The 25231-nt window shown below is 44.4% G+C and overlaps 1 protein-coding gene across 1 annotated transcript in view; it reads right to left on the bottom strand.

The window, feature by feature from the left end:
• Positions 1–17257: 17257 nt before the first annotated feature.
• The window catches only part of ATPSCKMT (ATP synthase c subunit lysine N-methyltransferase), a 31448-nt gene continuing 23474 nt past the window's right edge, over positions 17258–25231 (bottom strand). The window contains exon 5 of the mRNA XM_075271162.1: positions 17258–18121. Coding sequence (XP_075127263.1) covers positions 17951–18121 — 171 coding nt within the window. The 3' untranslated portion in view covers positions 17258–17950. The remainder of the gene's footprint in view (positions 18122–25231) is intronic.

Raw genomic sequence — 25231 nt, 5'->3', positions numbered from 1 at the left:
GGGTGTAGTTTCCCAAATGGGGTCACTTTTAGGGGGTTTCCACTGTATTGGTTCTCTAGGGGCTCTGCTAATGCGACATGGCACCTAAAATTATTCCAGCAAAATCTGCCATCCAAAAGCCAAATAGCGCTCTTTCCATTCCAAGCCCCGCCATGTACCCATACAGCAGAATATGGCCACACATGGGGTATTGCCGTGTTCAGGAGAAATTGTGTAACAAACTTTGGGGGGCTTTTAGTCCTTTATCCCCTTGTGAAAATTAAAACTTTGGGGATAAAGTGACATTTTAGTAATTTTTCATTTACACATCCCAATGTTAGTAAAATCTGTGAAACAACTGTAGGGTCAAAATGCTGACTATACCCCTTGATGAATACTGTGAGGGGTGTAGATTCTAAAATGGGGTCACTTTTGGGAGGTTTCCATTGTTTTGGTACTCTAGGGGCTCTGCAAATGAGGCATGGTGCCTGAAAATTATTCCAGCAAAATCTGCTGTTCACACACCCAGTGTCGCTCCTTCCCTTCCATGCACTGCTGTGTACCCAAAAATCAGTTTACGCCCACATGTGGGGTATTTCTGTGTACGGGAGAAATTGCATAACAAAATGTGAGATGCATTTTCCCCTTTAACCCTTTGTGAATGTGTTAATTTTAGGTCTAAATGAATGTATTAATGGAAAAAAATAAAATGTCTAAATTTCACTGCCATATTATTTTTATTCTTATGAAAAACTTAAAGGGTTAACAAACATCCCAAATGCTGTTTTGAATAATTTGAGGGGTGTAGTTTTGAAAATGGGGTGATTTATGGGGGTTTCTATTATACAGGCCTTTATAATTCCTTACAGAACTGAAGCGGTCCCTAAAAAATTGGTTTGGGGAATTTTCTTGCAAATCTAGAAAATCGCTGTTACACTTGTAAGCCTTGTAACGTCCAAAATAAATTAAAAGACAATCAAAAGATGATGCCGATATAAAGCAGAGATATGGGAGATAATATTTATTTATGTATTTGGGTGGTATGACTATCTGCCTGAAAAGCAGAGAATTTCACATTTTGAAAATTGCAATTTTTTCCAAATTTCCATCAAATTTCCTAGTTTTTTTTATAAATAAATACAAAAATATTGATTAGTGTTTACCACTAACATGAAGTATAATGTGTTACGAAAAAAACAGTCTCAAAACCACTTGTGTAAGTTAAACCGTCTCAAAGTTATTGCCATTTAAAGTGACACGTCAGTTTTGAAAAAAAAGGCCTGGTCTTTAACATACTTTTGGGCCTGGTCCTTAACCGGTTAAGGACCGGGCCTCTTTTTTCAAAACTGACATGTGTCACTTTAAATGGCAATAACTTTGAGACGCTTTAACTTACACAAGTGATTTTGAGATTGTTTTTTTTCGTAACACATTATACTTCATGTTAGTGGTAAACACTAATCAATATTTTTGTATTTATTTATAAAAAAAACTAGCATATTTGATGGAAATTTGGAAAAAATTGCATTTTTCAAAATGTGAAATTCTCTGCTTTTCAGGCAGATAGTCATGCCATCCAAATAAATGAATAAATATTATCTCCCATATCTCTGCTTTACATCGGCATCATCTTTTGATTGTCTTTTAATTCATTTTGGATGTTACAAGGCTTACAAGTGTAACAGCGATTTTCCAGATTTACAAGAAAATCCCTCAAACTAATTTTTTAGGGAACACTTCAGTTCTGAAAGGAATTATAAAGGCCTATATAATAGAAACCTACATAAATCACCCCATTTTCAAAACTGCACCCCTCAAATTATTCAAAACAGCATTTGGGATGTTTGTTAACCCTTTAAGCATTTCATAAGAATAAAAATAATATGGAGGTCAAATTTAGACATTTAATTTTTTTTCACTAATACATTCATTTAGACCTAAAATTAACACATTCACAAAGGGTTAAAGGAGAAAATGCATCTCACATTTTGTTATGCAATTTCTCCCGTACACAGAAATACCCCACATGTGGGCGTAAACTGATTTTTGGGCACACGGCAGTGCACGAAAGGGAAGGAGCGACACTGGGTGTTTGAACAGCATATTTTGCTGGAATAATTTTCAGGCACCATGTCGCATTTGCAGCGCCCTTAGCGTACCAAAACAATGGAAACCCCCCAAAAGTGACCCCATTTTAGAATCTACACCCCTCACAGAATTCATCCAGTGGTATAGTGAGTATTTAGACCCTACAGTTGTTTCACAGATTTTACTAACATTGGAATGTGTAAAAGAAAAATTACTAAAATGTCACTTTATCCCCAAAGTTTTCATTTTCACAAGGGGTTAAAGGAGTAAAAGCCCCCCACAGTTTGTTAAACAATTTCTCCTGAACACGGCAATACCCCATATGTGGCCATATTCTGCTGTATGGGAACATGGCGGGGCTCAGAATGGAAGGAGCGCTATTTTGCTTTTGGATGGCAGCAGGGGTGGATTCAGGGCCGGGCGAGTCGGGCAACCGCCCGGGGCCCCGCGCTTAGCGGGGCCCCGCGGCCCGGCCCTAACAAAATGGTCCCGGTCAGCCTCGGCATAGTCGGGCAAGTGCCGGGGCCCACAGAGCCTCTGGGGGCCCCCCGGCACTTGCCTGTCACGATTTCAGCTCATCGGCGTCCGTCCGCTTGCGTGTGTAGGCGCGATGACGTCATCAAATCACGCTTACACACGTAAGCCGGGCCGCAGCTAAGCAGGAGCTGAGATCACAGCTCCTGCATCGCGTATGTGACTGGCGTGAGAGAGAGGAGCGTCGGGGGAACGATGGAAGGTGAGTGATGGAAGGTGAGTGTAAGTGTTTGTTTTGTATTAAATGTTAAGGTGGAACATAATGAAGGGGGCCCATGAAACTGGGGGGCAAATGAAGGGGAGGGGGGGAAACGGCATGACACTGGGGCAGATGGAGGGGGAGAACAGCATGACACTGGTGCAGATGAAGGGGGGGAGAACGGCATGACACTGGGGCAGATGAAGGGGGAGAGAACAGCATGACACTGGCAAATGAAGGGGGGGAGAACGGCATGACACTGAGGCAGATGAAGGGGGGAGAATAGCATGACACTGGGGTGGATGGAGGGGGGAGAACAGCATGACACTGGGGCAGATGAAGGGGCGAGAACGGCATGGCACTGGGGCAGATGAAGGGGGAGAGAACGGCATGACACTGGGGCAAATGAAGGGGGGAGAACGGCATGACACTGAGGCAGATGAAGGGGGGAGAATGGCATGATACTGGGGCAGATGAAGGGGGGAGAATGGCATGATACTGGGGCAGATGAAGGGGGGATGGCATGATACTGGGGCAGATGAAGGGGGGATGGCATGACACTGGGGCAGATGAAGGGGGGCAGAATGGCATGACACTGGGGCAGATGAAGGGGGGGAGAACGGCATGACACTGGGGCAGAGACGGGGGGGACATGAAACTGTGGGCAGATAAAGGGGGAGAATGGCATGAAACTGGGGACAGAGCTAGAGGGGGGGACATGAAACTAGGGGTAGATGAAGGGTGTATATGAAAATGGGGAGAGATGGAGGGGGGACATAATTTACGGGTGACTGTAGGAGGATTATACTGTGTGGAATCACATGAAAAATGAATGGGAATGGGCGGAGTCAACATAAAAGTGGGCGGGGCCTAATTTGCTGCGGCGCGCTGCGCGTAGGGCCCCGCAAACCCTGGATCCGCCACTGGATGGCAGATTTTGCTGGAATAATTTTTAGGTGCCATGTCGCATTAGCAGAGCCCCTAGAGAACCAATACAGTGGAAACCCCCTAAAAGTGACCCCATTTTGGAAACTACACCCCCCACAGAACATATCAAAGGGTAGAGTGAGCATTGTGACCCTACAGCTGTTTCACAGATTTTATTAACATTGGGACATGAAAATGAAAATTTACTTTTTTTCCAACAAACTGTCAATTTAGCCCCAAATTTTTCATTTTCACAAGAGGATAAAGGAGAAAAAGCTCCCTAAAGTTCGTTACACAATTTCTCCTGAACACAGAAATGCCCCATATGTGGCCATAATCTACTGTATGGGAACATGGCGGGGCTCAGAATGGAAAGAGGGCTATTTGGCTTTTGAAGGGCAGATTTTGCTGGAATATTTTTCAGGTGCCATGTCGCATTTGCAGAGCCCCTAGTGTACCAATAAAGTGGAAACCCCCTAAAAGTGACCCCATTATGGAAACTACACCCCTCATAGAATTTATCTAGGGGTTTGGTGAGCATTTTGGCCTCACAGCTGATTCACAGATTTTATTAACAATGGGACGTAAAAATGAAAAATTACTTTTTTTTCCAATTAATCGTCCATTTAGTGCCATATTTTTAATTTTGCAAGTAGCTGAAGAATTAAAAGCCCCCCACAGTTTGTTACACAATTTCTTCTTAACACGGCAATACCCCATATGTGGCCATAATCTGCTGTATGGGTACATGGTGGGGCTCAGAATGGAAAGAGCGCTATTTGGCTTTTAGAAAGCAGATGTGGCTGGAATAGTTCTCAGGTGCCATGTCGCATTAGCTGAGCCCCTAAAGTATTAATACAATGGAAACCCCTCAAAAGTGACCCCATTTTAGAAACTACACAGGTGACAGTAAACTGGAATTCACCAAGAAGTGACCCCATTTTGTAGGGACAATTTTAGGGCCTCTGCAAATGTGACGTGGTGTCCAAAAACAAAGAATCTAAATCTGCACTCCAAAAGCACATATCGCTCCTTCACATCTGCGCCCTGCTGGGTACCCAAATAGCGGTGTATGTCCACATGTATGACACTAGTGTACCCCGGATAACGTACTTAATGCCATATGTGGGTATAAATGGCTGTTTGGGCACAGCCGGGGACAGAAGGGAAGGAGCGCTATTTTGGTTTTTGGAGCACAGTTTGGTTTTTGGAAGTCATGCCACTTTTGCAAAGACCCTGAATTGCCAATAAAGTGGAATCTGCAGACATGTCACCCCATTTTGGACACTAGCCCACTCATGGGATTTATCAAGTGGTGTAGCGAGCATTTTTAACCCCTGAGTGTTGCATTTATTTAGTTTCCAGAAATGAAATCACAGCTGATTATGAGAAGTTAAAAATGAAATTTTTCCAGAGATTCGCCATTTTAGTGCCCGATATGTTGTGCCCAACTTAAGTCAGCAGAGACACTCCAAAAACTGGTAAGCGGGTATCCCGGGCACAACAGCTTTCAGAGCGTTCATCTCTGATACAAGTTGGACACAACATGTTACGCACAGAAATGACGGGTTCCTGGAAAAATGGTCATTTTCACCTCTCACAATCAGCTTCGTATTCATTTATGGATAATAAGTTATAGCAACACTTGGGGGTTAAAAATGCTCTCTGTACCCCTGGATAAATCCTTCAGGGGTGTAGTTTCCAAAATAAGGTCACATATCAGGGGATTCCATTTTACTAGCGTTTCAGCTCTGCAAAAGTGTCATGGCATCCAAAAACCAAACCGTCTGTGCTCCAAAAACCCAATAATTGCTCTAGCTCTTATGTGGTGTATATGATATCTTGTACTACATGCAATCTTGATTATATAGGTTGCACCATACGTACTTTGAAAACGAGGATTTCGGAACATTTGTACAGCATCACTAATAGCAACTGCACCAAAAGCACGGGAGTCTCGCAACACTTCATCCATACACATGGTGGGAGTGTTGCGAGTTTCTGTTTTAAAGCTATAGATCAGGTCAGGAAACCTTTGCGAGGTGGAAATCGTGAACGCTCTCTCAAATTGAGAGAAGCGTCATGGATCTTAAGATTAAATACACGGTCACCCAATGGATTAAACAGGAGGAATGACTTATCTTATATTTATTAATTATTAATTATCATTCCTCTTTTTGATATGGGGTTTCTCCTATCAAAAATTCTGTTTAAAAAATTTTGTGCAATACCCTAGAGGATATAATATATATAATAAGTGGTTTGCTCTTATCACACTACTTACCTTGGGTCTTGAACTGTGCCTTTTTCACTTTTGGGTGTTTGCCTGAGATATGTGTACATCTTTATTCTTCATTCTCTGTGAGGTATATTACTACTTACGGACCGGTTTGGATACGGTCTTTTTCCGTAGTTGTGGGATTTCTTGTTCACGCATGCGCATATACTATATAAGTCTTTGTGTAGCCATCTTTACTAAGGGATTTCCCCGGTCGTGGGATCTCTTATTTGCGCACGCGTACCCACTTTATAGATCGTTGTGCAACCATCTTTGTTTAGGGAATTCCCTCTTTTTCCTTATGCATACGCATTGATGAATTGAGATGATTACATGACATGCTCAGTGTGGAAGGTTAACCCAGAGCACTGGTGTGTCATGCAAAAGGTAAAATCAAATTTGAATGTGTATATACAGTATATACGTACTATTGGATATGTGGTAAGATCTAATATCTTTCATCTCATTACCATTTTCTACTGTTTTGGGTCAGTGATGATTAGTCTGCGTGACCACTTTTCCTTGTCTTTTCCCTCTAAAGTTTATTTTTCTCAAATTTTGTTTTTTTGAAGTCCATTTTTCGTCACAAATGAATTTATGTATAGATTAATATTGCACAACGTGTTTTATATATATTTTATGTGTGTTTTTTGTATATGTCAGTACGGGTCCATGTAATCATGTGGATTACTTACACATGATCTTCATGGTATATAGGAACCAGTGGATCTCTGAAAACACCAGACTACGAATAAGAACTTTCTGTTCGAAACGCGTCAGTCTTTTTCATATATTTCCGCCATGCATTACCGTATTTTTCGGACTATAAGACGCACTGGACTATAAGACGCACCTAGGTTTTAGAGGAGGAAAATAGGGGAAAAAAATTTTGAAGCAAAAACTGGTAAAATATTTAATATATGGGAGTTGTAGTTTTGCAACAGCTGCAAGGCCACATTGACAGGTGACCCTGCAGCTGTACGGGGATGCATAGAGCGTTTTTTTTGCGGGGCCAGCTGTAATTTTTAGTTATACCATTTTGGGGGATATCTATTGCTTAGATCACCTTGTATTGAAAAAAAACAGGAGGTGATTTAGAACTTTTATTTATTTCATATTTTTAAAGCTTTTTTTTTTTTTACTATTTTATTCCCCCCCCCCCGGGGGCTTGAACCTGTGGTCACTTGATCGCAAGTCCCATAGATGGCAATACATCTGTATTGCCGTCTATGGGACATTCTGTCTATTAGTATTACGGCTGGTCATAGAGACCAGCCGTAATACTAATATAGCCGTGACAGGCCGGGGAGCCTCATTAGGCTCCCGGCTGTCACCCGAACAGGTCGGCTTCTGCGATATCGCCGCGCAGGAGCCGGCCTGCAACTTTACAGGTACGGGGCCGGTGGGGACCGGCCCCGGGGGAGAAGGGGCCACGGATACTGACCCGGCATCCGCTGTACTAGAGAGGCGGATGCCGGGGAGGCATAGACGCCGGGGCCTGAGACATCACTACGATCCTCTGCCATGCATGAAGCCAGCGGCGGGGGCACGGAGGAGCCCCTGCCGCTGCTGGCTTCATGCAGGGCAGAGGAGCGCAGCGATGTCTCAGGGTGCATGCAGACTACGTAACGCCGGGCGTGTATGAGAGCCGTACACGCCGGCATTACGGCAGACTGCCGAACACTTCCCATTCACTTCAATGGGAGCGCTCGTAACAGCGGCGTTTACGAGCGCTCCCATTGAAGTGAATGGGAAGTGTTCGGCAGCCCTGCTGTAACGCCGGCGTGTACGGCTCTCATACACGCCCGGCGTTACGTAGTGTGCATGCACCCTCAGGCCCCGGCACCTGTAATGGCGTCTATCACTTGCCGGCTTCCGCCTCTCTATTACAGCGGATGCCAGGCGCCACCTTCAGACTATAAGACGCACCCTTCTTTTCCCCCAAAATTTTTGGGAAAAAAAGTGCGTCTTATAGTCCGAAAAATACGGTATATCCAATCATCCCGTTGGATACTTATACTTTTTAAATGTGTATTTAATTAAAGAAGAAATATTTTTAAGGAAGAACATTGCTGGACTATCCTTTTTGTTTAGCTTTCCATCTGTACTGACCTGACTAGAATGAAGGTACTGCAGGTAGGTTCATGGTCTCGGTGTACTCTCCAGTTACGATAGATAGGTTCAGGGTCTCAGTGTACTCTGTAGTTACTATAGATAGGTCCTCCATATAGCATCTCCATTCTAGCTGTCTCAGTACTGACCTGACTAGAATGGAGTTGCTGCAGGTTGGTTCATGGTCTCGGTACTTTCTGTGAAAGTCAGCTTAGGGTCTATGTCTAACAATAAGCCCCACACAGTACATAGGCAGCAGATCGCGAATGTCCAGATTACAATAGCATACATTTGCCAAACCCCAAAGACCGGTCTTCCTCCAGGCGGAAGTGCCCAAGGGACTGGAGGCCCTCTCCCATGCCCACAGGACACGGGGGGCAGCCCCCCTCCTCCCAACACATAGGTGGAAAGACCCCAGGGGCTCAACCCCTCCAATACACAGGCAGAACCCTAGGGACCACCACCAGCAACCCCCGCACACACATAGGCAGCATCGAGGATCCCCTCACTTACATGAAGGTAGTACCTCATGGACCTGCACACCACATGGCAGCACCCCTTGGAACCTCCACCATATGCTCACAGGTGAAAGTACTCAAGAAACCACCACCAGCACCTCCTCACACACAGGTAGCATCCCAGGGACCCCCAAACATGCACACAGGTGGTAGCACCCTGGGACCACCTCAGGAACCCCCACACAAAATCAATACCACAGGGATCTCACACAGACACATGCACTTCAGAGACTCGTACCCCACAAGACCATACCCTCATTACATGCCAGCAGCACCCCAATGACCCCTGTCCCCCATTTAAATGCCAGATGAACACCAAGGACAGTTGTCCCGATATTTAGATACCAATGGCACTCCAGGGACCTGTGTCTCCACCTTCTTTAGTTGCCAGAAGTGCATCAGGGACCCCTGCCCCTATCCATGCCAGCAGCATCCCCCTTAGATGCCAACAGCACCCAGAGGACCAATGCCCTCCTTAGAGATTCAGAAGCACCCATCCCCCAACCTGATGCCAGCAGTACCGCAAGGACCTCTTTAGATGTCAAACCTGACCCTGAAGTCACATGACCCCCATATTAAAATGCCAATGGCACCCCTGTCCCCCTTAAATACCAGCAGCACAACAAGGACTCCTGCCTCCTCCCACACCCTTTAAATGCCAACAGCATCCCAAGGAACTCTGCCCCCCTTTACATGAAAGAAGGACCTCTGGACCTCCCCCTTTACGCCAACAGCACCTCAAGGACCTCTGCCTCCTTAGATGCCAGTAGCACTCCAAAGATTTCTGCTCCGCATAGATGCCAGAAGCTCCCCAAAGACCGCTGCCTCCCTTAGATACCAGGCAGACAACAGAGCCTCAAGGACTAATCGAGATACCCGCGCTCGCCAGTCTAACACAAACAAAGCTAGTGTTGGAGTAGGTTTACGATATTTATTGTAAAAATTGGTACAATTCATTTCGGTCTTCTATGGCTCTTTCTCAAATGCAAAAAACTAGCAACTAGCAACAAATAAAAGAATAAAAAATACATCAAACACATCACAAGAAAAATAACATATATGGTCATTTACATCTATCATTGTATTCTTGGATACTTGTGCCCTTTTCACCTTCTCTTAGATATCAGAAGCACCCCAAAGACCCCTTCCCCCCCTTACATGCCACCAGCACCCTATAAACCCATCCCCCCCTTAGATGCCAGTAGCACCCCACGGACTCTTGCTCTCCCCCTTAGATGCCAGCAGCACCCCACAGACCCAGGCCCGCCTTAGATGCCAGAACCTCCCCCCCCCCAAGGACCCCTGCCCACCTTTACATGCCAGAAATACCCTAAGGATCCCTGTTTTCCTGTAACATCAATCCAATCCCTCAGACCCTACAGGATACATTCCCATGTAAAACATCACTCACTCTTCAATTCCTTAAAGAGGACCTTTAACCGATTTGGGCACAGGCAGTTCTATATACTGCTGGAAAGCTGACAGTGCGCTGAATTCAGCGCAATGTCAGCTTTCCCGATCTGTGCCCCAGGTAAAGAGCTATCGGTCCCAGTACCGTAGCTCTTTACAGTCAGAGGGGCATTCCTGACAGTCTGTCCAGAACTTCCTTTTCCACAGCAGCGCCTATTGTGCTTTGCAGTGTGAGTGGGGAGGAACGCCCCCTCCCTCTCCCTCTGCCCCCTCTGTGTTTTACGCTCTTCCAATGCTTAGCAATGAGGGTCTTGGCCGCCGTACAGAGTTAGAGAAACAGCTTGGAGGTCTTGCTACCCAAGTGTTTGGGGGAAGGGGGGTTCAAGAGATAGACAAGGGAATCAAGAGGGACCCCCTGGATAAAGACACCTAGACATATAGCGGTGTCTGATTGGGGTGCTAACCGTATGGGAAGCCAGAAGTTGGTAAATTGAGGAGATAAGGCCCCTAGTTGATGTGCCCGCATGACAAATCTTTTCAAAAGCTGGAGGAAGCGAGACTCTAGTAGAGGGAATGGGCCAAATTGACGAGAGAGAGAAGAGAGAGAAGAGAGAAGAAGAGAGAAGAAGAGAGAGAGAGAGATATGAAGAGCCTGCAGTTCAGATCAGATCCTGGGAGGAGAGGAAGTGGTTGGGTCTGTCCTGTAACCCTTGAGTCTTTGTGCTTGTGTTTTTAATGTGGCTGGTAGTAAGCCACACGTACAGTTAGGTTATAACTTCGGTTTAGATTAGTCACTTGAACGAGCAGGAATTTGTTTGTTTTTTTTGCCTGAAGTTAAGGCTGTAATTTGTTTTGCTTATTTGTGCCTGAAGTGAAGGTTTATTTATTTTTCCTGTTTTTTTTGTAAATAAACCTGTTTGCTGCACATTTTTGTGTCTTTGTCTTTATTGTTGGGATCCGCACCACTGCATTTTCCGAGCTACCTTCCCTAACAGCTCCTGAAAATTAAACACCTTATCAAATCAATAGAGTCGATGTATTAATCAAGAGGGCATGGGACATGCTAGGTCAGGGGTGCCCAATACGCCGATCGCGATCTACCGGTCAATCGCGATGGATGTATGGGTCGATCGCGAGATGCAGCCAGGGATCCCCGGTGTCTGCAGGCCCGGCCTGCAAGTGTCTGGAGATGACTCTCAGCCTGCACTGTGAACAAGCACTTGCAGGCCGCTCTTAGGGATGGAGGGGGCCCCAGCCTGCCAGTGTCCAGAGATAACTCTCAGCCTGCGCTGTGAAGAAGCAGACAGCGGGGGTGCCTGGGCAGCCACCTCTCATGATCCGCTCGGCCCCGCCCACATGCCCACCTTCGATGGGGCTTAAAGGGGTATTCCCATTTACATCATCATATCTATATTTGTAGATAATTAAAAGTTAAACATTTTTGCAAATATAAGTAATTAAAACTTCTGCAGAGTTTTAAAGATTTTCTCTAACTTTCTTAGTGGTGACAGTCTGTTATCTTCATTGGTTGCCATGGATACGACCACCAATGCAGAAACTTTCTAAGGTCAGAAAATCAGCCATGATTTCCTTATTGTGGCCGGGATATCTTCTGATACATGTAGTGTCCCTGCCTGATAACCCGGATACAATAAGAAAATCATAGCTGGGTTCCTGACAAGTACCAGACCATAGAAAGTGTCTGCATTGGTGGTCGTATCCATTGGCAACCGATCAAGATAAAAGACTGTCACCACTAAGAAAGTTAGAGAAACTCTTTAAAACTTGCCAAACGTTCAGGCCGTACTAAATTTCTTCCAATCAGCCGGTTTAACAGCCAACCCCAAAAAAGCGTGCTTTGGGTTTGGAAGAGGCCCGATACCTTGGATATGTAATAAGAGGGGTGATGAAACCCCAGGTTAATAAAGTGGAGGCCATTCAAAATTGGCCTTGGCCCTTAATTTTTTTTTTTTTTAAGAGCTTTCCTGGGAATTGTTGGCTACTATTGCAGGTTTATCTCAAATTTGGCAACTATTGCTGCCTAGCTGACAGACCTAACTAGGGACTAATTCTAGGCTGAGGGGGCATTCCAGGAATTGAAGTCGATCCTCTGTAAACAACCAGTTTTGGTCACACCTGACTTTACTAAACAATTTATGGTTCAGACTGACGCCTCTGATGTAAGGTTAGGCGCAGTGCTGTCCTAAATGGTCGGTGGCGAAGAACACCCGTTCGCCTAACTGAGTAGGAAGCTTACACTACCGGAGAAAATTACAGCATTGTGGAGAGGGAGTGCTTAGCTATTAAGTGGGCCCTGGAATCCCTAAGATACTACCTACTGGGCTGACACTTTAAACTGGTCATTGATCACTCCCCTCTTACATGGATGTGCCGGGCCAAGGAGAGAAATGCCAGAGTTGCCAGGTGGTTTCTGACATTGCAAAATTTTAAGTTTCTGGTGGAACACAGGACAGGCAAGCTGCAGGGAAATGCTGTTGAATTATCCAGGATCCATCGTATGTGGGCTAAAAGTGTCCACCCCTACCGGTCCGAACAAAGGTAAGGGTGGGGTATATGAGAAGGTGACAGGCAGAGTGCTGGAATCACGCTACATCTCCCCCAGATTTTTAATTTATGTGTCGTCCAGTGCGGGTGTTGAGCCCCAGGATTAGGTCCTAGGCTCATAATTGGGCTAGAAAAGGCTGCAGAACCTGCAATTCAGGGCAGATCCAGGGAGTGAGAGGAGGCGTCTGAGTCTGTCTTGCTATACTGAGTCTGGTAAGACTACATTGTGTTAATTTGTTTGTTCGTGTGGCTGGTAGTAAGTCACACGTATAGTTTATCGTTACTGTTTAGTTAGTTGCTCAGACGAGTAAGATTTTCTTTACTATCATTTTGCCTGACATTAAGAATGTATTTTTATTTTGCTTATTTTGTGCCTAAAGTCAAGGTTTATTTATTTTCCAGTTTTTTTCCTAAATAAACCTGTTTTCCTACTTTTTTTTGTCCCTGTCCTTGACTGGTTCGGTCTGCAACTCTGCTGCTACGAAGCTACCTTCCCCACAATATATAAATGGAGAGAGAGGGAGAGACATTAGCACGTGTGCTATTTATGTCAAACATCAGATGTCTGCACAACATAGTAAAACACAGCTTTATACAGTAGTCATTTACAGGAAACAGGAACAGGAGTGATGGTTAAATCCCCTTTAAAAGATCATTATGATATATGAACCTAGTTCAAATGTGGTTCAAGAACTAGTGATCTACAAGACAGGATGTAATTGTGGTCTTTTTACACCCGCCAAACACCACTCAGCACCTCCTTTTACTTTTTCTGTTTTGCACACTCATGACCTTTAACATACACTTATAAAACATATAGGCTTAAAGGTATCCATAAATTATTAACATATTAATCGTGTTAAAATTTTCATAATACATTTAGCCCCAGTTGAAGGAATATACCTTCCTGCCCATAACTTACAGAGCGGACCTGCTGGGTCAGAGGGGAGCTGCACCGCGGTGGCTCACATAGCTCTGTATACAGCGCTGATACAAGGCGAGGGGTATATGGTGATAAACCTTCCCTGCCTTCTTTAGGGGAGGTCCAGCTATAGCTCTGGAGAGACCTAGTGCACTCTGGACAGCGATGCCCTTCTCAGTAACACACATTCCTTTTTCGTGACATGGACACAAAATGTGCAAATCATGTCCATTTTTTTTTGTGATGTGACTGACAGTTTAAGATTAAATAATAATAATATATATTATATATTATTTATATACCACCAACATATTCCGCAGCACTGTAAAATTTCTAGTACAGCCAAAAAGATACATTACAAAGAAATTGTCACTTCACACAGTGACACTGAGGGCCCTGCTCGCAAGAGCTTACAATCTATGAGGTAGAGAAGGTGACAAGAGGTAGCAGGGGCGGCATCAGAGGTAGTATTGTTTATACAATGATCAGACACTTTTGTAATAGAGGTTACTGTCATTACACAAACATAAAACTTTATGAGCCATCACCAGTCATGTCCTTTAACGTGCAGATGGTGCCTGGACATGTAAAGTTAGTCTGAAACGGCTTCATATCATGTGGGGTAATGTAGGAGCTGGAACAGAGGATTCTAGGAATTCTAATTACGGTATAGAAGGGTTTACATTAGGAATTGTGATAGGCCTGTCTAAAAAATGATGTAGTATAATACTTCAGTACACAAAAATTCAATGTATGAAAAAAACTTTATCCCATAATCTTCATATAAAAAAAAATTAAACACAGCCAATCAAAAAATAAAGCATCTGGATATTTAATGTCAAAGTCCGACCGTTTCAGTCTCAAGGACCTTCATCTGCATGGCATCTGATGTGGCATATCATATGGAGCAAAACTGCTGATATTTTTTGATTGGCTGTGTATTTAATTTTTTTTATATGAAGATTATGGAATAAAGTTTTTTCATACATTGAATTTTGGAGTGCTGAAGTATTATACTACAATTTGTCATGGGACAAATACTCTTTGGCACCCATTTATGGGAATAATTGGTTCCATTGTAAGGAGTGCATATCTTTTGCATATATTTGTCTGAAAAGATGTGTCTTTAGTTTGCGTTTGAAGCTGTAGAATTTGGGAGTTAATCTAATTTTCCAGGATAGAGCATTCCAGAGAAGTGGTGCAACTCGGGAGAAGTCTTGTATACGAGCGTAGGAAGTTCTGATAATAGAGGATGTAAGTGTTATGTCATTGAGGGAATGGAGAGCATGGGTTGGGTGGTAGACAGAGATGAGGGAGGAAATGTAGGGAGGTGCAGCATTATGGAGAGCCTTGTGGATGAGAGTGATAACTTTATATTTTATTCTATAATGAATAGGCAGCCAATGTAGCGACTGACACAGACACAAGGCATCACTACTGCTGTCCTGGATTACGGATTAGCAATCGATCCAGAAGCCTGGGGCGATGACGTGAGTGCCCACTGAGAGGGCTCTGAATGCCCCCTCTGGCATGGGTGCCATATGATTGCTACCACAGGTTTAGGGTAGACTACATCAAAGGGAGTATCCAACTTGTTGGTCTGTGTCTCAGTTGCTGAGACAGTTTTTGTCAATATAAAACGAATTCTTTACAATTTTACATTATATACGTTTATCCATTTAGAGCATATGTTTAATGGATGCATAACCTGGTGTCAAAAAGAAATGCAAATGGATGGAAATCTGTTTACTTAGACTTGAAGAGAAAATTGATCTTTATTCTTCTTTTCACTGATGTGAAAAGCCAAAATGTTTAATTTTTCAAAAAATTATAATGTGTTTAGTATTCAAGTTTTTCTGCCATTATTAATTCACCCGCTTGTACCGTAATGGGTGGGAAAAAAAAACACCGATAACTGCACTCTCCTTGAGGATCTTTGATGAACAATGCAGTAAACGAACCCGAACCTCCAATCTGAGCTGGAAAAAACAGACCACTCCCAAGTTCCTGGGATGAGTTGTAGGATATAGCAACACAATGGTTAGGTGATGGTCGCAAACACTCTGGCTACCCGACTGGTGCCGGTATCGAAACTGGTTCGAATACACTGATGACAGTAAAGAAGAAGCCTGGTGACGTACACCTCAAGGAACAAACTTGGACGTGGAACAGGAACAAGCTTTATTCGATAAGATAACGCGTTACGAGGTTTCGTGCAGCAGAGAGTGCACCCCTTCGTCCTAAGGGGGAGTTCACATGGACTAACGTGCCGCGTGATGTGGCCCGTATACGCCATGTGAGATTTTGCGGGCCGTATACGCTCCATTGATTTCAATGGGAGCGTGGATCGTAAACGCCGCGTTATTTTGCGGCCGTGATTTGCATCACGTGGCACGTTACTCCGTGTGAACTCCCCCTAAAGGGATTGACATGTGCAGGCATCACCCAGGAAATCAGCTAGAAGAAATAATGTATAACTTTCCCAGAACTATGTTTAGTATATGGTCTGCATTCAAGCAGAAGGGTCCCTTAGGATTATTGTTAATGACATCAATGTCTTTGAGATGACCACCACTGTATGTTTATAATAGACAGTTCATATACAAGTGGTGATTGATATGGTATATATGGTTTATATGGCATATACGATTTGAATGAAATTGCTTTTATTAATTTTTCATAAAATAAAAAATTCTTTTTTTCCCCTTTTTGTTGAACGTAATATTTTATAATTTTTTATTGTATCATTTTTACAGTGTCATTTTGTGTGTGTATTGTAAGTCAATGCATTTTTCAGATAATTTTTATTATTATTATTACTATACATCATTTGTGTATATATCTATTTATTTATGTATTTATTGATTTATATGTCATTATTGGGATAATGATTAAGTACCGTATTTTTCGGACTATAAGACGCACTTTTTTTCCCCCAAATTTCGGAGGAAAATGAGGGTGCGTCTTATAGTCTGAATGTGGGTGGAGGAGTGGGTTTGCAGCATGGCCGCGCTACTGCCACCGCTGGTTTTCTTCAGCGGCAGTAGCGCGGCAATCCGCAGGCCCCGGCAGCTAAGACAGTCCCCGGCATCTGCTGTAATAGACCGGCGGATGCCGGGGAGTGTCTTAGCTGCCGGGGCCTGCAGATTGCCGCGCTACTGCCACCGCTGGTTTTCTTCAGCGGCAGGAGCGTGACAATACTGCAGGCCCCGGCAGCTAAGACAGTCCCTGGCATCCGCCGGTCTATTACAGCAGATGCCGGGGACTGTCTTAGCTGCCGGGGCCTGCAGATTGCCGCGCTACTGCCGCTGAAGAAAACCAGCGATGGAAGTAGCGCGTCCATGCTGCAAATCCGCTCCTCCTCCACAGGTCCCGGCAGTCAGTTAGCCCCCCCCACCGGCCCCATATCTTTAGTGATGCAGGCCGGCTCCTGCACGGCGAGGCCGCAGGTGCCGACCTGTTCCGATGACAGCTGGGAGCCTAATGAAGGCTCCGAGGCTTGTCATAGATATATATTACTATCGCGGCTGGTCTATGACCTCCGCGATAGTAATGTATAGAATCTCCCATAGACGGCAATACACTTGTATTGCCATCTATGGGACTTGCAATCAAATGATTGCAGGTTCAAGCCCCCTAGGCGGGGGATATTAAAATAGTAAAAAAAAAAAAAAAAAAACACTTAAAAAAATATAATAAAAAATAAAATAAATAAAAGTTCACCTCCTTTCCCTAGAATACATATAAAAGTATAACATTACTGTGAAACATACACATTAGGTATCCCTGTGTCTGAAAATGCCCGGTCTACTAATATTTTTATGTACAGTGAACGTCAAAATCAAAAGTGCTAAACTGCCGGGTTTTTCTCTCTGTTTTGCCTCTGAATTAAATAAAAGGTGATCTAAGCAATAAACATTTCCCAAAATGGTATAACTAAAAAGTACACCTGGCCCCACAAAAAAAACGCCCTATACATCCCCGTACAGCTGCAGGGTCACCTGTCAATGTGGCCTTGCAGCTGTTCCAAAACTACAACTCCCATATATTAAATATTTTACCATTTTTTGCCTGAAAATTTTTTTTTCCCTATTTTTCTCCTCTAAAACCTGGGTGCGTCTTATAGTCCAGTGCGTCTTATAGTCCAAAAAATACGGTAATTAGAGAGGGTGTTTCAGGACCCTGTTGTCAACTTGAAATCCCTCATATACTTTTGGTTTTTATACATACAAATATGAGTCTTTTGTTTTATTATCTTTGGATTAGATCTGACGAAGGGGTGCGCTCTCTGACGCACGAAACCCCGAAATATGTTATCTCATCGAATAAAGCTGCTTCCTGTTCCACTTCCAAGTTTGTTGCTTGAGTTGTGCGCAACCAGGCTTCTTGCTCACTGTCATCAGTGTATACGTACCAGCTTATACCGTAATATTACTTTCATTCAATGAGCTCATGTCATAAACCCACACAGTATCTATTCCTTCTCCTGAAATATGGTCTGGGCTCCAATGTGGAAAAGGAAAACGGCACGCAATCACTCTTGCAGTTAGCGATAACTCAGTCTGAAGTTTCTTTTCAAGCTGCGGCATCTGCAGGCAAAAAAAAAGGATTAATATTTTTACTCATGTTAAATAACTCAAACGTGCATGTAGATTGACCCCTAGTGGTGGCAACTGGCAGCTGCTTTACACGAAGGATCTGTTAGTTGCCATCATATGATGGTATATCTATATATACTGTAGTATTTGTGATGAAAGATGAAACAAGAAATGCAGTCTCTTACAACTATGTTTAAAAATTGCTTAAAACAATCTAGACTGCTGTGGAACTGCGGAAACATTTGTAAGCCGTAAGTTCACTTTGTTTTCTCTCTTTATAGAATTCTAATTTAAAAATGTTATTTAAAAAAATTTTCTGTAACTTTTTTTAAAAAACCCCAAAATGCAGCACACTACATTTTAATTACAAAATGATAAAAAAAGGGACAGCACAGTGTAAAGTTAAACAAGAACTTTGTATCAATTGTCTAGCCTCTGACTTCCCATAGACATACATTGCTATGGTCACTTTGACATTACTGTAATTGTATATCCCTTAGGGAGCGTTCACACTACTGTCGGTGTCCGACAGCTAGTGTCCGCTGCTAATGTCCGTTCAAAATCTTGTGGGGACATTAGCAGCGGACACTAGCTGTGTCCGTGACATTTTGCATTCATTTCAATGGACATCGGGTGCGTTCTTTTACAGTCCGTGTCTGTCCTTAACAGTCCGTTCCCAAAGATGTCTGACTTTTCAAGCGGACAGCAAAACCCGACATGTAGGTTTTTGCTGACTGCACACGCCCGGGCCACAAGAAAATGGCCGCTTACATAGCTTACAGTGTATAGTCTCGCCCCCAGTGCTACGAGAGAACTCATTTGCATACTGAAGAAAACCCGTTTTTTTACTGAACGCCGGCACGGAGAAGACATCTAAAGATAGGAGACAAATAGCCTTTCTTAAGGCTATTCTGCCGTGTTATCGAGAAAAAAGGGTATCCACTGATAGGATCCCTTTAAAGGGGCTCTATCACTATTATTATTATTGTTTATTAGAGATGAGCGAACACTAAAATGTTCGAGGTTCGAAATTCGAATCGAACAGCCGCTCACTGTTCGTGTGTTCGAACGGGTTTCGAACCCCATTATAGTCTATGGGGAACATATACTCGTTAAGGGGGAAACCCAAATCCGTGTCTGGAGGGTCACCAAGTCCACTATGACACCCCAGGAAATGATGCCAACACCTCTGGAATGACACTGGGACAGCAGGAGAAGCATGTCTGGGGGCATCTAACACACCAAAGACCCTCTATTACCCCAACATCACTGCCTAACAACTACACACTTTACACATTCCAAAAAACCTCTATCAAAGTGGGAAAATACCTGGAAACCTTCTTTACTCCCCAAATGGATGGACACAAACCCCAATTTAAGCTCAACAAACAGTAACAACCACCCCTTTAAATCACGTTCCCCATGACAACCACGGATGGAATAGACAATGGGAAATCCAAAAGCCCTCACCCTTAACTGTCATTTTGAGTGTGTGTGTGTGTGTGTGTGTGTGTGTGTGTGTGATGTGGTAAGACCTTCCAAAATTCACTTTTCTAGCCCTTAACATGAGCCCTTCCAAACAAAGTTACAGGACCTTAAGCTGAGCTACCAGCAGAGATTGAGGCCCTTGGCATGAGTAGAGCCTTGCACCAGCAGTGTTTTTGGCACTTAGGGTGAGTTGAGCCTTGTACCAGCGTGTGTCCCTTAACATCAGGCGGGCCCTAAGTTCTGCGCTTTGCACAAAAGTTCCACATTAACTAGGCTGAATGGTACAAAGATTAGTAGGCCCGAGAACCAGGAACAGGTCTTGCAATGGCTGTCGGATAACGCTTAAAGCACATTGTCCACCAGCCAGTCAGCCTCTACCTCCTCTTACCCAACAGTCTTGTCCTCCTTCCACCCAAAATTCCCAATCTTCCCAGAACAATAACCCCAACTGTCCCTGCTCCCCAGAGCTGTTCTCCCTTCCTTTGACTGTACCGCAACCTGCCCCTCCATTTCGCGATTCCACGGACCTAACAGACGAGTATCTGTGTCCAGATGCTCAAACACTAGAGTCTCCTCCATTCCATCTCCGGTCGATTTGGTGGCGGATGACCAGCAACCCACCCTCATCGACGACGATGAGACGCAGTTGCTGTCAGGGCAGCCAGTTGACATGCGCATTGTGCAGAAGGAGGAGGCGAGACAGGAGTTGGAAGAGGAGGTGGTGGACAACGAGGACACCGACCCCACCTGGACAAGGTGGATGTCAAGCTGGGAAAGTAGTGTGGATGTAGAGGCAGGTGCAGCACCAAAAAGGGTAGCTAGAGGCAGAGACATGTCCAGAGGCAGAGGTCAGCTGCTTTGCCGAAGCCAGACCCGGAATGTCCGAAGATGTTCCCTTTTGTACCCAGCCCAGAAAAACTCCCCCATCGAGGGCACGTTTCTCGAAGGTGTAGAGTTTTTTCAAGGAATGCGCCGAGGACAGATATAGTGTCGTCTACACAATTTGCCTCTCGAAATCAAGTAGGGGCCCTGAGAAGAGCAACCTGTCCACCACTTCAATGCACCGTCATTTGGAATCCAAGCAATGGAATCAGTGGCAGGCAGCAACGGCAGGACAAACGTCGCCCGCCGTTCATGCCACTGCCTCTGCTCACAGTGCTGGCGATGCACTCCAGAGGACGAGCCAGGACATCACTTCATCTGCCTCCGCCACTTTGTTGACTTCTCCCTCATCCTCCCCTGTTTCTGTCTTATCTCATTCTCCTGCACCATCAAAGGCACCATCAGGCGCTTCTTTACAACAACCCACCATCTCTCAGACATTGGAGCGCCGGCAGAAATACACCGCTAACCACCCACCCACGCAAGCCTAGAACGCCAACATCGCTAAACTGCTGGCCCAGGAGAGGTTGGCGTTCCGGCTTGTTGAAACTCCCGCCTTCCCGGACCTGATGGCAACTGTGGCACCTCACTATGCCGTCCCTAGCCGTCACAACTTCTCCCGGTGTGGCGTCCCCGCCTTGCACCAGCACGTGTCACTCAACATCAGGTGGGCCCTTAGTTCCGCGCTTTGCTGCAAGGTCCACTTGACCACCGACACTTGGACAAGCGCCTGTGGTCAGGGATGCTGCTTATCTTTAAGGACAGGCAGGGTGAATGTGGTGGAGTCTGGTCCCGGGGTGCAAACTGAGGTACCCTATCTCCTCTCCCAGGCCAAAATTCATGGCAGGAGTAGACTGAAACCCTACGACGCTGCAACCTCCACCCCAGCTACTAGCGGCAAACGCTAAAACACTGGCGTGGGGAGATGTCAGCAGGCCGTGCTGAAACTGATCAGCTTGGGGGACAGACAGCACAGTGCCTCCGAGGTCAGGGATGCCATCCTGGCTGAGATGGCATTTTTTTTTCCCTGCTACACCTGGGGCCTGGCATTTTTACGCCTGTGATAATGGCTGGAACCTGGTAGCAGATCTGGAGCTTGCCAGACTCAAACACGGTCCACGCATGGCCCACGTTTTTCAACTTGTTGGTGCCATGTTTCTTTGAAACCTACACCATTGTGCCTGATATACAGGTCAAAGTGGGGCCATTTTCGTAAGTGAGAACTAGCCTCTGCTAGGCAGAAAACATTCAGAGCACACTCCTCTCATCTTCGCACCATTGGCTGGCGAGGGGGTTGGAGTGGCATCTGATGTCCCTGTCCCACACGAGGCTAGAGGGTGCACTTCAGTGCATCCCATTGCTTCACCACAAATGGTGTGAAGGGGAGTGGAAAATGGAGGAAATGGAGAGTGACCCTTACAGTTGGGGCCAGCAAAGGCATGCCAAGTAACACACTGGCACACATGGCTGACTTCATCTTGGGTTGCTTTTCAACACATATTTCACATCATGAAGAACAAATAATACTGGATTTTTACAAGCCTCGAACCCCGGTCTAGGTCTAATGTCTGTTCCTTTCTTATATTAGGGGAGAGGGAAAAAAAATTACTTCAGTGATACGTTTAGCGTACATAGACTGACTATTAATGTGTATCCCACTTAGTGTTGTTAGGGTTACACACCGTCACAACCTGGCTAAAGCTTCTATAGCTGTTAATAAAGTCAACATAACTTTACGGTATCCAAAAAGACAGCTGGTACCGACAGAGAGCAAGACAAATGTCAACCGAAGCTGTGAGCTCTGAACACCCACAGTGACTTTGGCGTCATCATCATTATAAGGGAGCGGGTGGTAATAAATAACTTGGCAGTGCCTAAAACCCAAAAAGCTTATACAACTATATTTACATTAAGATACACAAATGACACTTTTTAGTAGCATGTCATGAGACAAGCTGATAAGATCTTCCTTTGTGCAGTGCTATTTCAAAGTTAAACGCTGCCTTTATTTTAATTCTGGGGAAGGTGCAGACATTAGATTTAGAACATGTTGTCTTCATTGTCCAAATCCTCTATATAGGTAATGTGTTTTTCGGGCCGAGCTGTCTGGGAACGAGCTGGTGCAGCACTGACAACCTGGGTGAATATGGCAAGAGCCTGAGATGTAGGGTGAATGAATCCCCAAATTATTTGGGGAATTTCCACTCAGAAACTGGCACTATATACCAGTAGCAAAAATTGTGGGTGCACGTAACCCCAATATATTCTTTGAATTCCCAGTCAGACAATGGCACTATATAGCAGTAGCAAAAATTGTGGGTGCACGTAACCCCAATATATTCTTTGAATTCCCAGTCAGAAACTGGCACTATATACCAGTAGCAAAAATTGTGGGTGCACGTAACCCCAATATATTCTTTGAATTCCCAGTCAGAAACTGGCACTATATACTAGTAGCAAAAATTGTGGGTGCACGTAACCCCAATATATTCTTTGAATTCCCAGTCAGACAATGGCACTATATAGCAGTAGCAAAAATTGTGGGTGCACGTAACCCCAATATATTCTTTGAATTCCCAGTCAGACAATGGCACTATATACCAGTAGCAAAAATTGTGGGTGCACGTAACCCCAATATATTCTTTGAATTCCCAGTCAGACAATGGCACTATATACCAGTAGCAAAAATTGTGGGTGCACGTAACCCCAATACATTCTTTGAATTCCCAGTCAGACAATGGCACTATATACCAGTAGCAAAAATTGTGGGTGCACGTAACCCCAATATATTCTTTGAATTACCAGTCAGAAACTGGCACTATATACCAGTAGCAAAAATTGTGGGTGCACGTAACCCCAATACATTCTTTGAATTCCCAGTCAGACAATGGCACTATATACCAGTAGCAAAAATTGTGGGTGCACGTAACCCCAATATATTCTTTGAATTCCCAGTCAGACAATGGCACTATATACCAGTAGCAAAAATTGTGGGTGCACGTAACCCCAATATATTCTTTGAATTCCCAGTCAGACAATGGCACTATATACCAGTAGCAAAAATTGTGGGTGCACGTAACCCCAATATATTCTTTGAATTCCCAGTCAGACAATGGCACTATATAGCAGTAGCAAAAATTGTGGGTGCACGTAACCCCAATATATTCTTTGAATTCCCAGTCAGACAATGGCACTATATACCAGTAGCAAAAATTGTGGGTGCACGTAACCCCAATATATTCTTTGAATTCCCAGTCAGACAATGGCACTATATACCAGTAGCAAAAATTGTGGGTGCACGTAACCCCAATATATTCTTTGAATTCCCAGTCAGACAATGGCACTATATAGCAGTAGCAAAAATTGTGGGTGCACGTAACCCCAATATATTCTTTGAATTCCCAGTCAGACAATGGCATTATATACCAGTAGCAAAAATTGTGGGTGCACATAACCCCAATATATTCTTTGAATTCCCAGTCAGACAATGGCACTATATACCAGTAGCAAAAATTGTGGGTGCACGTAACCTCAATATATTCTTTGAATTCCCAGTCAGACAATGGCACTATATAGCAGTAGCAAAAATTGTGGGTGCACGTAACCCCAATATATTCTTTGAATTCCCAGTCAGACAATGGCACTATATAGCAGTAGCAAAAATTGTGGGTGCACGTAACCCCAATATATTCTTTGTATTCCCAGTCAGAAACTGGCACTATATACCAGTAGCAAAAATTGTGGGTGCACGTAACCCCAATATATTCTTTGAATTCCCAGTCAGACAATGGCACTATATACCAGTAGCAAAAATTGTGGGTGCACGTAACCCCAATATATTCTTTGAATTCCCAGTCAGACAATGGCACTATATACCAGTAGCAAAAATTGTGGGTGCACGTAACCCCAATATATTCTTTGAATTCCCAGTCAGACAATGGCACTATACGGCAGTAGCAAAAATTGTGGGTGTATATAGCCCCAATTCTATTGCTAGGGGACTTGCAGGGTATTTCTGAGGTGAAGGTGGGGGGGCACACCGTTGGAACGGGGATTTGGGGTGTATATATGGGGTATACGGGAATACACTGTCAGTGTATTCCATTCAGGATCCTGGGAAAGCTGGGTTGCGGCGATTGAGCCCGTCAGTGCCACGTTACACTGACAAGCTTCTCCCTGGAATTGAAGTTATATGTAACCCCAATATATTCTTTGAATTCCCAGTCAGACAATGGCACTATATGGCAGTAGCAAAAATAGTGGGTGTATATAGCCCCAATTCTATTGCTAGGGGACTTGCAGTGTATTTCTGGGGTGAAGGTGGGGGGGCACACCGTTGGAACGGGTATCGGGGGTATATATAGGGTATACGGGAATACACTGTCAGTGTATTCCATTCAGGATCCTGGGAAAGCTGGGTTGCGGCGATTGAGCCCGTCAGTGCCACGTTACACTGACAAGCTTCTCCCTGGAATTTAGCTCTTATAAGAACTGTTGGTTGTCTTCTCCTTCCTATCCTAGCCTGTCCCTGCCTACCCAGAATCTAAGCCTTAGCTAACTGGACGGAAACCTCCGTCCCCGGTGAATTGCAAGCTCAGAATGACGCGAACCTGGGCGTCGCTGTTCTTTTAAATTAGAGGTCACATGTTTTCGGCAGCCAATGGGTTTTGCCTACTTTTTTCAACGTCACCGGTGTCGTAGTTCCTGTCCCACCTACCCTGCGCTGTTATT

The sequence above is a fragment of the Leptodactylus fuscus genome, chromosome 4 (genome assembly GCF_031893055.1).
Source record: "Leptodactylus fuscus isolate aLepFus1 chromosome 4, aLepFus1.hap2, whole genome shotgun sequence".
NCBI lineage: Eukaryota > Metazoa > Chordata > Amphibia > Anura > Leptodactylidae > Leptodactylus > Leptodactylus fuscus.
Note: the sequence above shows the minus strand (reverse complement) of the source record. Positions and strands in the feature narration are given on the sequence as shown.